The sequence below is a fragment of the Propithecus coquereli genome, unplaced genomic scaffold (assembly GCF_000956105.1).
Source record: "Propithecus coquereli isolate 6110/MARCELLA unplaced genomic scaffold, Pcoq_1.0 Scaffold377, whole genome shotgun sequence".
Lineage (NCBI taxonomy): Eukaryota > Metazoa > Chordata > Mammalia > Primates > Indriidae > Propithecus > Propithecus coquereli.
This window is the reverse complement of record NW_012149474.1, coordinates 1,076,980-1,089,641: the sequence shown is the minus strand read 5'-3', so window position 1 is coordinate 1,089,641 and position 12,662 is coordinate 1,076,980. Positions and strand designations below refer to the sequence as shown.

The window sequence follows — 12,662 nt, the reverse complement described above, 5'->3', positions numbered from 1 at the left end:
AACTATGTAATTAAATGAGACAATCCAATAAACTGCTTAGCTTATCACAGAGCTAAAATCTCAAGCAGTATTGCAAAGGCTGGGAGCTCATTTCAACGTGGTGGCTGTCAGTGCATCAGGAGCCGAGAGAATTCATCCCCTGAAGACATCACTGATGTGAAGAGAAATGTTCTAGCACATGGGCTGGAGTTACCGAGCGGCCCCTGGCTCAGCGGGAAAAGGCGCCGAGGGTCAGAGTGCGTCCGTCCCCTTGGGCCAGGGCTCCAGCGCAGAAAATCACTCTGATTTGGCAGCTGTTAACGTAACTGAATGGACAAGTTCCGTACAGCTTAACTGCCTGCATTTCTCTCGTTACCAGGGATGTCAAGCCTCGTACCCTAAAACCTGCGCTCATTTTCTGGGGGATCCTGTCGTTTCTGATTTCCAGGAGTTCTTTGTGTGTTCCGGGTGCATTTTAGACGTTGCGAGACTCTCCGCTCAGTCTCCTCCTGTCCACTTTGGGTGTCCTTCACCTAAACAGACCCTTCATTCGGTCTGTCTCAATCCGTCAGTGCCCGCTGACACTTTGGGTGTTGTTTAGGAAGCCGGTCCACACCCCCAGGCCAGGGGGATATTCTGCCTTTTCTTCTACTTGCTTTATGGTGTCACTGCGGACCTGTCAGGCCTGTAGCCAAACCTACCTGCAAAGTCACCTTTGATTGGCGCACGAGGGTGGGGCCTGGGTTTGCTGTCCGCCACGTAGTGACCGAGCCTGCCGCCACTTCCCAACTAAGGAGGGTCCGGTCTCTGCGGTTCGCCAGGCCCACACGTGCGTGTGGATACGTGCGCGAGACCCCTCCCCGCAGCGGCCCTGTCTCCACCTGCTCAGCTCCGTCACACGTGTTCGTATCTGATTCCCTCATACTCATTGTCCTTCTCCCTGACTCACCTGGCTGTTTCTGAACACTTACATATTCCTGCACTTGAGTTTTACAGTGTTCTGTTGGGTTTTATTTTTTATTTTATTTTTTTAGGGACAGGGTCTAACTCTGTGGCCCTGGCTGGAGTGCAGGGGCATCATCATAGCTCACAGCAGCCTCCAACTCCGAGGCTCAAGCGATCCTCCTGCCTCAGCCTCCTGAGTAGCTGGGACTGCAGGCTCATGCCACCACACCCAGCTCTCAAGTTGTCTTTTAAGGACAAAAACAGTGAAGCTCTCCTCAGACTTCACAGAAGCGCTGGACAGGAAAAGACAGTGAACAGTGCCTACGCAGCCAGGCGGGAATGAGGCTTAAACAAGAACTTCACACCCAGCCAGACGGCTGCCTGAGCACAGAGCAAGTTGGAGATCAAGGAGTTTCCTTCAGCCGCTCTGGAAGAATCCCTGCGTGTAAGTTCCAGACAATTAAGAGACGGCCGGAAAAGCCGTTTAAGGCAGGAGACTGGGGCTAAACATCGAATCCGTGTATTGGAAGAACAGACTGAAACAGAGGTGGGAATGAAACGTAAAACCTCAACTGACGGGCTCCAGAGCGGATGGGACAGGAGCCGAGGGGTTCGCGGGCTGGAGAAGGGCGTGAGGGAGTCACCCAGCCCTGGAGAGATCTGTGGTTCTCGTGGAAAGCCTGAAGCTGGATGGTGTTTTCACAAGGAGGAAGCGAGGGGACAGCGTGGCGGCATCTGCCAGACGGGCAGCCCACACAGCAGGCGCAGGCCCCGGGCATGGCAGCGCTTGTTGTGTGCTTCAGGGACCCGCGGAGTTCCATGTGGCTGCAGCAGGGTCACACAGGAGAGACACGGCAGGCCCAGCAGGATCAGTATGTCCCTGCACACAGGGATGTCAAGCCGCCCAGGTCCACCTCCAGCTCCAGCTACTGGTCCTGCCAAAGCAGCCAGCTCACTGCCTGACCCGCCCCCTCCGAAGCCCCTCCACGCCAGCATCCCCGGCGGCTCAGGCTTCCAGGCTGTCACATGGCCACTCCCAAGCCAAATGCCCAGCAAGTGATCCACAGCACAGTGAGAAACGCTGTGACGCCTGCAGAGCGGGAGGGCAGCACCCAGGCCGGGCCCTCCAGGGGGTGGCAAAGGTGGAGGGCATTCTCCCCACGCCAGAGGCCAGGAGGCACAGCAAGGAGAAGGCAGAGAGCCCTTCCTCAGCCTAGAGGCCACCATGGGACCTGCACCTGGAGGCAGCCGTGTGCGGGTGGTGGGCCGAGCTCAGGGCTTGGCAGAGGGCCTACCCCCAGCCCCACAGTGACCACCCAACCCCCACACTGACCACCCAACCCTGCCTTCTGCAGAGACCTGGGCACCTCTCTGGGCCACCTGCAGGTGCTATGGCTGGCTCGCTGCGGTCTGAATGACCTGGATGGCATCGGCTCCTTCCCAGCACTGAAGGTGGGTCTGGGTGCCCTGGGCTGGGGGGCTGGGCCAGGCCGGGCCCGGGCTGAGAGGCCCTCGCTGCCCAGGAACTCTACGTCTCCTACAACGACATCTCCGACCTAAGCCCGCTGTGCCTGCTGGAGCAGCTGGAGGTGCTGGACCTGGAGGGCAACAGTGTGGAGGACCTGGGGCAGGTGCGCTACCTGCAGCTGTGCCCACGGCTGGCCACGCTCACCCTAGAGGGGAACCTGGTGTGCCTGCGGCCGGCTCCTGACCCCTCCAACAAGGTGTGTGTTCTAAGCACCCTGCCAGCATGCGCGCAGGATGGGGAGGCTCCTGTGGCTCTGGCCCCTGGGCCCTCTCACGGGCCAGGGACCTCTGTGCCCACCTGCGCCCTGCGGCTTGTTCGCCATGAGTTCCTCCCTTTCTGTCTTTGGATGTCTGACTGCCAGCACATCCTCCTGGGCCAGCCCACCACCCCCCACGGGGCTGCATGCATACATGCCACTTCCCTCTGTCCATGTGCGTACCCCATGAGGTCCACACACATGCCACATGCAACCCACAGAATCACGTACACATGTGCACACACATACAAACATGCCCGTGAATGTCCTGTCCAAAACCACCTCCAGCCCCTGCAGGCCTGTGCACACCCTACGCGGGAATGCGCTCCCGTGCAGTATCACAGGCCTGCGCGTGCCCTGCTCGGAGCTGGCACACAAGCACACCACAGACCCCTGTGCAGCACACAGACCCACACGCCCCGGCACAGGCCTTCCCTGCCCTGCCCCACGGTGGGCCTGGAGGAGGGAGCCCCAGGCCTGCCATCCCTTATCCTCCACTCTGCAGGCGCCCAGGGACTATAACTACAGGGCAGAGGTGAAGAAGCTTGTGCCCCAGCTGCAGGTGCTAGACGAGGTGCCAGCCACGCACCCAGGCCCGCCTGCCGCCCTGACGCTGACCCAGGACTGGCTCATGGTGAAGGAGGCCATCCAGAAGGGCAGCGTCCTCCCCTGGCTGGGTAGGCGGCAGCTCCCGCTGAGCCCGCCCACCCCCGCCCCACTGCAGAGGAGGTCTCCACCCAGTCCCCCAGGGAGAGATCACCACCCCAGCCCCCCAGGCCTTTGAGAGACGTGGGGGCCACATCTCACACTGGCCTCCAGCCTTAACCCCTGGTCTGCAGAGCTGTGCCCATCCCCCAGGCCAGGACACTGTCCCTGTGGGCAGCACCCAGTGGGTAAGGAGGCTCTGAACACAAGGGTCGATCTGGAAGGAAGGGACGTCACAGGCCAGCCTTGGGGCACACAGCTTGGGTGTCCAGGCCCTGGTCTGTGGACCGTCTGGTGTGGGATTGGTGACCTCTGATTCTGACCCTCCGGCAGATTGTCTCCATGGAGCCCCCATGCAGAGACTCGACCCCGAGCTGTCCCTGCCTGAGACCCAGCCCCGGGCCCCCGGGCCCTGGCCCTTCTCCCTGCTGGTCCCTGGGGGCCCCTTGCGTCGAGGTCTGCTTCCTGAGGACCCAGCGCCGGCAGACAGCGCCAGCAAACTCACTCATGGTAACTGCCGCCTGGCCTGAAGCTGACCCTGTAGCCCCTTGACCCCAACCCAGGCCCAGCCACACCATCTTCCTCAGGTGCTGGCCAAGTCCTCTGCGGGAACCCCACCAAAGGCCTGCGGGAGCGTAGGCACCAGTGCCAGGTACGCCCTCCCCCACCCCCCCGAAGTAGGCCAGGGCTCCAGCCCCCACGGCGGGCCAGTTGCTCAGGGCTCCTGCCCTGACAGTGCCCTGCCCTATAGCCATTCCAGGGTTGGGGTTTCCAAGCCATCCCTCTTCCTCCTCAGGCCTGGGTGCCCCCGGAGCAGCTGCCCCCGCACAGGCCAGGAGATCTGGCCACTAGCACCTCTACCTTAGAGCCTGACCCTGCAGACAGCTGTGACCTTCTGGACTTGGCCAGGCTTCGGGCCTGGCGGGAGCTGGGCCTAGGGTGGGTGCCCCTGCTCCCCTCCCCTGTGTGTCCCATCTGGTGTGGGCAGATTGGGGCTGGGGGTGCCTTGGCTAAGCTGTCACTGGTCCCCAGGATGGCCAGAGGAGTTGGTCATGGGAGCCTAAGGCTGGTGGGCCCTCCTAGAGTCCCCCACTCATTTGGGGTTGGTTCCAAGAAGGGACAGAGCTGTAGCTTCTCCTCCCTCAACCCTGACCCCTCCCCTATAGGCACCCGGGGTCCCAGCAGGAAGGGGCTTCAGCCCCCTGGGGCCCACGAAGGGCCCCTGAAGAGCAAGACGACCAGGCTGAGCCCAAGACTCCCCAGAGCCCCCAGAGCCTGGCCTCAGGTACTGAGCCTGCCCGCCCCACCCCAGTGCCTGAGAGTGACTCCCGTCCCTCCACAGTGTGGGGCCCCACCGCAGACCAGTCCCCCTTCCTCAGCCAGCTCTGAGAGGGGCTGACAGAAAGGTGCTCCCTGGGGGTCGGGGGCTCACAACCCGGGAAGGCAATCCCAAGTCTCCCCTCCCTGAGCCATGGGACTGTGAGACCACTGGGCTAGACACCAGAGAGGGCATTCCAGAGAAGGGAGCAAGCCAGGTGTGTGAGCCAGCCAGGGCCAGGTGCCGGCAAGCAAGACACGCCCGCTGGGCAGTTCTCGGGGGCAGGCACCAGGCCTCGGGCGGAGGGAGGCCGCCAGGTCCACTTGAGGCCGAGGAGGGAGGGCGCCGTCCTCTCACCTGAAGACAGGACCTGTGGCTGGGCTTGGGGACATAGGATTAAGCAGGCAGGGCTCTCTCTGGAGGACACTGGCTCAAGATTGAACACAGCTGCAAGGCAGAGAGGGCCCTCGCCCGGCGTGGTGGGCAAGCCTGGGGTGGGGCACTGCAAGGAGGGCCGTCGGGGGCGGGACAGACAGGACACAGGCAGGCCGAGCCTCTGCCCTTCCACGTGCTGGCTGGTATCTGGGGAGGGGGCAGAGAGAGGAGCCAGAGGCTGTAGCGCTGTGTAGTGGACAAGGGCTGCAGGGGCTGAGGGCAGGCAGCCAGGAGGAGGAGGGGCCGGAGTGGTGGTGAGGCGGGACTCGGGCCCCTACTCCAGACGCCAGTCCAGGTGGGCACTGGAGGGCCAGGACCAGCTACCCTGTGCTGGTGGAGCCTCGCTCTCTATCGGAGGTTTAGGAACTGGCCAGAGGCCACCAGCCTGTGAGCAGGCCCTCAGGGACAGGACCCAGGTGTCCCAAAGCCAGAGCCCAGGCCTCGTGGCCTCTTTGCCTGGTCCAGAAGTGGGCTGGAGTTAGGGGGCCACAGTGGACCCTGCAGCCCTTTCTGCCTGTGGCACCACCTCCCAGGCTGCAGACCTCCTCCACCTGGCAAGTCCTTTGTCTGGCAGCCTTTAGGACATTCTGTCCCTTTCTTTGCTTTCTAGGGCCTTCCAGGACCTTGAGCTTCCACCTGACTCCTTCTCCGCCCAAATGCCCAGTGCCACCTGATTCAGGTAGCAGCTCCCCCTGGAGGTCTGCAGACCTGTTCAGGGGGCGTCAGCTCAGAGCCCCGGACAGCCTAGGGCCTGGCCTGGGCCACGGGGTGGCTGCGGTGACTGCCCTGAGAGCCCTGGAGGTGGCCTCAGGCCTGAGCCCTGGAGCCCAGCGATGTCCAGGCCCAAAGCCAGCACCGGATCCAGCAGCAAGACCCCCAGGCCTCCAGTGCCGGCGGCACCTGAACCCTGTTGCTCAATCTCACCCTTAGCATCCACCCCGCCCTCACTGCCAAGCGTGCCTGGACTGGGGCCAAGGAGCCCCCCATGAGGTCCTGTGGCCCCACACACCAGAGCATCTGGGCATGTTGGGGGGTAGGAGGTGGGCCTGGGCCAGGCCCTGGAGAGGGCCCCAGGGGAGTGGAGTCTTGGGAGCAGCCAGGGGGCCAGAGGCCAGAGCCCAGGTTAGGGCCCAGGCTTGGCTTTACCCTGGGTAGGGAGGGTCCAATCCCCACCCTTTCATGGGGCCAGGATTTCCCAGGAGGACTGGCTGGGGCCCAGTCCTGAGACCTCCCCTGCTGGGGCTGGGCCAGGGCCCAGGTGGCCGGAGCTGGGGCTGGGAGTCCATCCTCTGCTCGAGGGCCCTCCAGTTGCCCCTGGGTCCGAGGTGTTTGCCTTAGACAGCCCGGGTGTGGCCAGGACTCGGTCCTTCGAGGATTTGTGGGGTTCCCATGCAGGGATGGGGCAGCCAGAAATCAAGTGAATCATTTCCGACTCTCGGGTGTGCTTAAGTGCGGTTTACTTTGTGGGCGACATTGGTTCAATAAAGCTTGCAGCTAGCGCTGCCCGCCCAGCCCGCGCCTCCCGAGCCTCCCGCGCGCCTAGGCCCGCCGGCACGTGTCCGCGGTGAGCGGCAGGCAGCTGAGGAAGCGGAAGCCGTATCTGCTCTCGGCCGTGGTTTGCACGGACAGCGCCACCATCGGGCAGCCGGCGTCCACCCTCTTCCGGCACACCTGGGGGCGGGGCCTGAGAGCGCGCGGGGCCGAAGAGCCCGGAGGGGCAGGGAGAGGGAGGGGCAGGGTGGGAGCCGGGAGGGGCGGGGCGAAGACTCCAGGTGGAGAGGGCGGGGGCGGGCCGAAGACCCCAGGTGGGCGGGGAGGGGCAGACCCCAGGTGGGACGGGGCGGAGGAGGAGGCGGGCGAGAGGAGCACCCCGCAGCCCGCACCCCTGCGCGCTCACTCACCCGGACCTTAGCCTCCTTCCGGACCTGGCGGTCCTCGAAGCCCGGCCCGGCCTCTGCGCGGGGCAGTGGTGGGGTGGGTCAGGCCTGCCCGCGCCTCCCCGCCGGCCCGCGCCTCCCTCCGCGTCCCCGCGCCCACCCGGGATGGCGGGCAGCAGCTCCGGCGTCCGGGGCTCTGCGCCCTCGCGTGGCACCGGTACCTTCCGCCGGGGGAAGAACTTGCGGGCGCTCGTAAGTGGCAAGGTGCCCCGCGTCCTGTTGGGGCGAGGGCGTCGTGAGGGCCGCAGCCAGTCCACGACAGGCGGTCCTGGCAATACCGGGCCTGGGGAGGAGGAGGGCCGGAGGGGCGTCCTGGAGAACCGGGGGGCGGGCACCGGCCGGGGCCGGACCTGGGTGGGAGGTGGTGGTCCTAGGCAGCACCAGGCCAGGGCCGCGGTCCTAGCGGAGCGGAAGCCTATGGAGGGAGTCCAAGACGGTTTTTGCTGGGGCGGGGCCTGGAGAGGAGGCGGGGACCGAGGGACCGGGGGTCCCCACCCTGGCCTCCGGCGGCCGACTCGGGCCTCCCGCACCCGGGCCTTGCGCGGGGGTCGAGGCCGGCGCGGCTCCTCGCGCGTATTGGAGAGCGGGAAGCAGTCGATGGACAGGTCGGTGTTGTCGGCGAAGGTCCCTGAGACCGGAGCCACGCAGCGCGGGACCTGGTGCTCACTGAGGACCTGCAAGAGCGCGTGGGTCACCCTCACCACCCAAGCCACCCAGCCCCCACGCCAGGTGGGCCTGCACTGACCTCGCCCCCGGGGCTTAGGAGGAGAGTCACGCGGCCGCTGTCTCCACGGAAGTGCACGGGCTGGTGGCCCGAGGACGGGCACAGCTGATGCCTGGTGCTGCCGGCACCCTCGCCCCATACCTGGAACGGCGCGGAGCGAGGGGTGAGGGGGCGCCCAGGTGGGCGACAGGCCTCGCGGGCTGGGGGAGCGGGGCGCACCGTGACATGGTGCCGAGGCGCCAGCAGCGTGCCGGGCGGGAAGCGGTACGTGCACACCGGGAAGTCGCGCATCAGCTGTTTCAGCACCAAGCCGCCCAGGTCGGCTGTGCGGTCCGGAGACTGGTTGAGGATGCGGACGAACTTCTCTCGGCGGCTCACCTCCACGATCTTCAGGCAGTAGCCAGTCGGGCTGCGGCAGGGAGGGGAGCGCTGTGCCGAGACGCACGACCCGCACCCACGAACAGCTGCCAGCTCCTGGCCGGCTAGGAGCCCAGGCTGGGGTCGCCCCCTCACCTCGGCCCAGGTCCGAAATGCTGCTGCTCGGCGTCTGCGCTGGGCTCGGACGTCGCGACGGTCTTGCTAGGCTGGTCAGAGTGGGTTTTCTGCAAATCTAGAGAGAGGAGCCCTTTAGGGGAGGGAACCCCCATATGGTACAAGCAATGGGAACGTCCCACATGAGGCCAGAGCAGACCTGCAGCCCCTGCAGGTCATCCTGGGAAGGGAGAAGGGCCACGGGTCAGCTCCCAGGCAGGAGTGGTGGCTGGACCCTGCGGCTGAAGAACAGCTCTATAGGACTCTGGGCGGAGACCTGGAGGGTGGGTGAAGGGTAACAGGGGAGACGTGCTTTACTCCACCTTCCAGCCGCGAGGACGAGTCTCTGCCGAAGCTCCTCAGACAAGTCTGGATCTGCTCAGAAGCGAAGCTCCTCGACTGGGGTGGGTGCCCGGTCACCTTCTGCACGCGGAAAGGCACATGCAGCTGGCCGCTGCTGGAGTCAGAGTCTGCGCCCCCCGAGCTGCTGGTGCCCATGCTGGGCAGGGTGCTCCACTCGACGCTCTTGTGGTGCCCCTCCATGCGCTTGCTAGGGGACTCCAAGCCCCATGTGTCAGGCAGTGGGGGTGACCGGGGATGCCTGCGGGCCACGATCTGCTGGCTGGCTGTTCCTGCTCCCGGCCCCTAGCCCTGCCCCCGGCCAGCCTCCCCCCAGGGCAGTGGGGCACCCTGGCTTATGCCCAGACCCCTTTCCCTTCATCCCTAACCCATTTTACAGATCAGAGAACTGAGGCTTGGATGGTTTAAGACTCGTCCAGGGACAACTTGGACGTGGTCTACATCTGCCAAGGCAAGCCCTCCCTTCCCCTGGCCCCTAGGGTGTCCCCGCCCAGTGCAGTTACTTGTGCCCTGAGGTGGACTCCATGTTGGTGAAGAGGTTGGGGTACCGGTGGGCAATGCTGTTCCAGTCCACATCCTCTAGCCGGAAACTCTAGAAGGGAAATAACAGGCATTTGGCCTTCCCCTCCTGCAGGGCTCCAGAGCCCTGACCACACTCATGGAAGGCCAACTCACCTCCCCAGCAGGGGGAGTCTGGTCATCAGAGAAGTCGCTGGGGTCCATCAGGGTCTCTGCTGTCACCACCTGCAAGAGCGGACTGGAGGCCAGTGGGCAGGGGCTGGGGGGAAGGGCACCCCTCCCCCAAAGCACCTCTGCCCTTTGACCTCACCAGCCCTGTGTGTCAGGTGGGTGTGACCACAGGCCACATGATTCTTCCCTGCCAGAGGCCAGGGTCCCAGAGGCAGTCTGATGGGGGACAGGCCTCCAGGCAGGCCAAGGCACCCCAGCAGAGGCACCTGACGGGAGGGGGGACACACTGGCTGCCCAGCCTGAGGGAGGTCCAAGGAGGGCTGGAGGGGGCTGGGAGGTAGGAGGGAGGGCAGGGTGGGTTCACCTCCACACTGCCAGTCTGGGATCGAAGCATTCGGCCCACCCACGAGGACTGAGCCAGTCGCAGGAGGCAAGACTTCTGGAAGGCCTGCAGCTCGGCCTCCAGCTGCTGCAGCATGTTGGTGGTCTGCAGCAGCCGCTCCTCCAGGTCCTCCTTCTCCTGCTCAGCGGGGGGTGGGAGGGGCATGGGTTGGTGGGGCACCGGGCCTTCTGCAGACCCCACCCCAGGCCAGCCCCAGCCTGGCTCACCCCAAGCCAGCGGTGCCCTGCCCATCTCCCTTACCCCACCCGCCTCACCCGCTGGGCCTGTGCCTTCTGCTCTTTTAGCTCCAGGGTCAGCTTCCGGACCTGGTTCTGCAGGAGCTTTTCCTGACGACAGGAACTCCTGGAGGGGGCAATCTCAGCAGTCTGCCTCTGGGTCAAGCAAGAGCTCCTGAGGCCAGATCAGTGGCCAAGAAGGGGGCAAGGACGGGCTCCACTGTCATCTTGGCCCGAGGGCACACAGTACTGCAGGCCAGGGTAGGCCCTGCCAGCTCTGGGCAAGGGTCATGCTTGGGGGTTGGGGTTGGGGTTAGGGTTAGGGCACGTTAACTTACCCAGGATCAGGCCCAGGCTGAGGTTGGGGTTGGGGTCAGAGAGGATGCAAGAGCTAGGGCCAGGACAGGGGCTGGGGTGAGCTGGGGTCTTTGCTGCTGACCTCTCAGCAGTGGTGGGGAAGCTGACCACCTCCTGCAGGATGCGACAGTGCCGGGCGCTCTGGCCATTCTGGACTGCCCACCGCAAGGCCTGGATCTCCAGTTCTCGCTGTCCCCACAGCAGCCGGAGGGTGCAGGGGTCCAGGGACTCTGGGGCCAACCTGCAATACCAGCACCCCTGCTGCGTGACCAGGCCTGGCTCTCAGGCCAGCCCTGCCCAGGAGGCTGACTGCCCTTCCCGCCTCTCCTTACTGCAAGTTGACAGGATAGACCACCCGTGTGGGGTGGGGCTTGGTGTCCTGTGGGCACATGGGAACTGTGGGGTCTGCCAGTGTGCCAGCTGGAGACCCTAGGTCACCACTGACCGGCTCTTGATCTGCCAGCGACAGGGGTGCCTCCTCCTTGGCTCCCTCAGCCTCCTGGCCAGACTCAGAGGCCATTCCTGATGTTCCTGGGAAGCTGGGAAGGGTGATGGGGCTGAGTCTGCCCTGTGTTCCATGTGTGGTGCCACACACACACACATACACACACACACACACACATACATGTTGGAGAGATCCAGGCAGCACTGCCAGTTCGCAGGGCATCACTCTCTGAGGAGGCCCACACGTGGGCATGTCTACCTGAGAGGACACCAGACTGTGGTCACATGGGAGTCCATACCTGTGTGTTTCTGACCAGGCCAGGCAGCAGGTCACCCACCAGGGAACGTTTCCCTGTTGTGTCCTCCCTGCCACCCTTGCCCTCAACCTAGAGCAAATGACCCCAGAGGTGCCAACCCAAGGCCCCACTCCCAACACTCACCTGAGGCCTGAGCTCCAAGCAGGCCTGGAGACGGAAGGGCTTTATACCGTTTCCATGGTTACCAGCACCTGGAAGGGGAGGGGCTGTTTGTTACCAGGAGCTTCCAGGGAGACCCCAGACTAGGGCCCTGGGTGAGTTCCGAGCCAGCCCGGACTGGAGGAGATGGGGAGAGGCTGAGCCACTGCCCAGCTAGCTGAACAGGCCCGGGGGCCACAGAGCAGCCAACACCTCAACCCTGAGGCGTCCCCAGCCCGTCCCCAACCTAAGGGTGGCGACCGGTGGGTATGGGGGCCTGCCACCCTAGGAGTGTGCCCAGCATGGATGTGGAGGTGGGAGGCAGCAGGGAGCAGGGAGGGCTGTGCTGAACCCTAAGCAGCAGTGGTCCCCTACACATAGCCTCTGTGCCCAAGTGACTGGCGCTCACTCACCTGACCTTCAACTTGGAAGTGTCACTTTTCCCAGCCCCTCTCCACAGCCTCTGACCACCCCCAGAGAGCCCTGGGGACGTTCCCACGACCATGGCAATTACTCCCTGTGCCCCAGGACAAACGTGTGTGCCAGACCTGACTCACAGGACCCAAGCACCCCAGCCTTCGCCCCCATGACCTCTACGTCTATTCATAATTCAGACCTGCGATTTTCCACTCTGTAGGGCCACCCATGCAGGCACAAGGGACAGGCAGCAGGAGGAACCCCCCACGCCCTCAGCTGCATCTGAGTGGGAAAGAAAAGGCTCTGAACGCCCCGGGGGCCCACCTGGCTCGGGTCCTGCCACCTGCGACAGCAGGGAGGATGGAGGAGCGGTAAAGCCGCCTCCCTGTGCGCGAGGCCTGGCCTGGGCGACCAAACCTCAGGAGGGCCCCGGACCCCGCCCGGGAGGAGGAGTGGGGGAAGCCTGGGGCAAAGAGCCCGGCCTGTATCCTCGCAGTTTGGGCGGCCCCTCCCCCACCGACGTTGCCGCCGCGGGTACTGCCGCTCAGGCCGGTCAGGGAAGTTCGGGGGTTCCGGGCCCCAGGCCCGCACCCCCTCCCTGGGCGGGAACGCGTCACTCTGGAAGGCTGCTGAGGAAGTCGGCCCCGTAGCAGGGCCAGACACCTGCCCGACGTGCCGCCTGCGGACCGCGGCCACCGACTCACTTCCACGCGGTTGGCAGGCTCGGGCGAGAGGTGCGCCGCAGGCCCCGCCCCTCGCGCCGCAGGCCCCGCCCTCCACCCCCGGGGGCGGGGGCGGCGGCCGCTTGTTGCTGGGCTTGCAGGAGGAGGGCTGTGGGCGGGGCGGGAAGGGGCGGAGAGGTGGGGGAGGGCCTGGCCCGCCGCCCCCGCCTCTCGCGCCCGCCCCCCCGTCATGTGGGGCGGACGTCACACGCCTGCACTGTAACCCAAGAAGTGAAAGAGA

At 64.9% G+C, this 12,662-nt stretch overlaps 3 protein-coding genes across 12 annotated transcripts in view; 2 read left to right on the top strand and 1 right to left on the bottom strand.

The window, feature by feature from the left end:
- Positions 1 to 6,475, top strand: part of LRRC56 (leucine rich repeat containing 56) — a 12,179-nt gene extending 5,704 nt beyond the window's left edge. The window contains exons 6-13 of one of the 2 annotated variants that reach the window (XM_012652018.1): positions 2,280 to 2,376; positions 2,448 to 2,648; positions 3,265 to 3,385; positions 3,747 to 3,923; positions 4,001 to 4,065; positions 4,210 to 4,352; positions 4,580 to 4,698; positions 5,777 to 6,475. In XM_012652018.1, coding sequence (XP_012507472.1) covers positions 2,280 to 2,376; positions 2,448 to 2,648; positions 3,265 to 3,385; positions 3,747 to 3,923; positions 4,001 to 4,065; positions 4,210 to 4,352; positions 4,580 to 4,698; positions 5,777 to 6,096 — 1,243 coding nt within the window. In that variant the 3' untranslated portion in view covers positions 6,097 to 6,475. Of the gene's footprint in view, positions 1 to 2,279; positions 2,377 to 2,447; positions 2,649 to 3,213; positions 3,386 to 3,746; positions 3,924 to 4,000; positions 4,066 to 4,209; positions 4,353 to 4,579; positions 4,699 to 5,776 lie in introns of both variants that reach the window. The other variant, XM_012652017.1, reaches the window with a different exon arrangement.
- Positions 6,476 to 6,555: 80 nt separating this feature from the next.
- The window catches only part of LMNTD2 (lamin tail domain containing 2), a 6,518-nt gene continuing 411 nt past the window's right edge, over positions 6,556 to 12,662 (bottom strand). Inside the window, exons 1-13 of one of the 8 annotated variants that reach the window (XM_012652015.1) lie at positions 11,899 to 11,953; positions 11,268 to 11,335; positions 10,716 to 10,762; positions 10,466 to 10,624; positions 10,066 to 10,201; positions 9,773 to 9,928; positions 9,394 to 9,462; positions 9,222 to 9,310; positions 8,682 to 8,959; positions 8,341 to 8,437; positions 7,849 to 8,236; positions 7,068 to 7,777; positions 6,556 to 6,837 (exon numbers count right to left, since the gene is read on the bottom strand). In XM_012652015.1, the coding sequence (XP_012507469.1) occupies positions 6,645 to 6,837; positions 7,068 to 7,777; positions 7,849 to 8,236; positions 8,341 to 8,437; positions 8,682 to 8,959; positions 9,222 to 9,310; positions 9,394 to 9,462; positions 9,773 to 9,928; positions 10,066 to 10,201; positions 10,466 to 10,624; positions 10,716 to 10,762; positions 11,268 to 11,335; positions 11,899 to 11,929 (2,421 nt within the window). In that variant the 5' untranslated portion in view covers positions 11,930 to 11,953 and the 3' untranslated portion in view covers positions 6,556 to 6,644. Of the gene's footprint in view, positions 6,838 to 7,067; positions 7,778 to 7,848; positions 8,237 to 8,340; positions 8,438 to 8,681; positions 8,960 to 9,221; positions 9,311 to 9,393; positions 9,463 to 9,772; positions 9,929 to 10,065; positions 10,202 to 10,465; positions 10,625 to 10,715; positions 11,982 to 12,403; positions 12,442 to 12,662 lie in introns of those variants that run through there. The other 7 variants (XM_012652008.1, XM_012652016.1, XM_012652012.1 and 4 more) reach the window with 7 other exon arrangements.
- Positions 10,258 to 12,662, top strand: part of RASSF7 (Ras association (RalGDS/AF-6) domain family (N-terminal) member 7) — a 5,140-nt gene continuing 2,735 nt past the window's right edge. The window contains exon 1 of one of the 2 annotated variants that reach the window (XM_012652024.1): positions 10,258 to 10,287. The gene's annotated coding sequence lies outside the window, so the exon portion shown is untranslated. Of the gene's footprint in view, positions 10,288 to 12,377; positions 12,434 to 12,662 lie in introns of those variants that run through there. The other variant, XM_012652022.1, reaches the window with a different exon arrangement.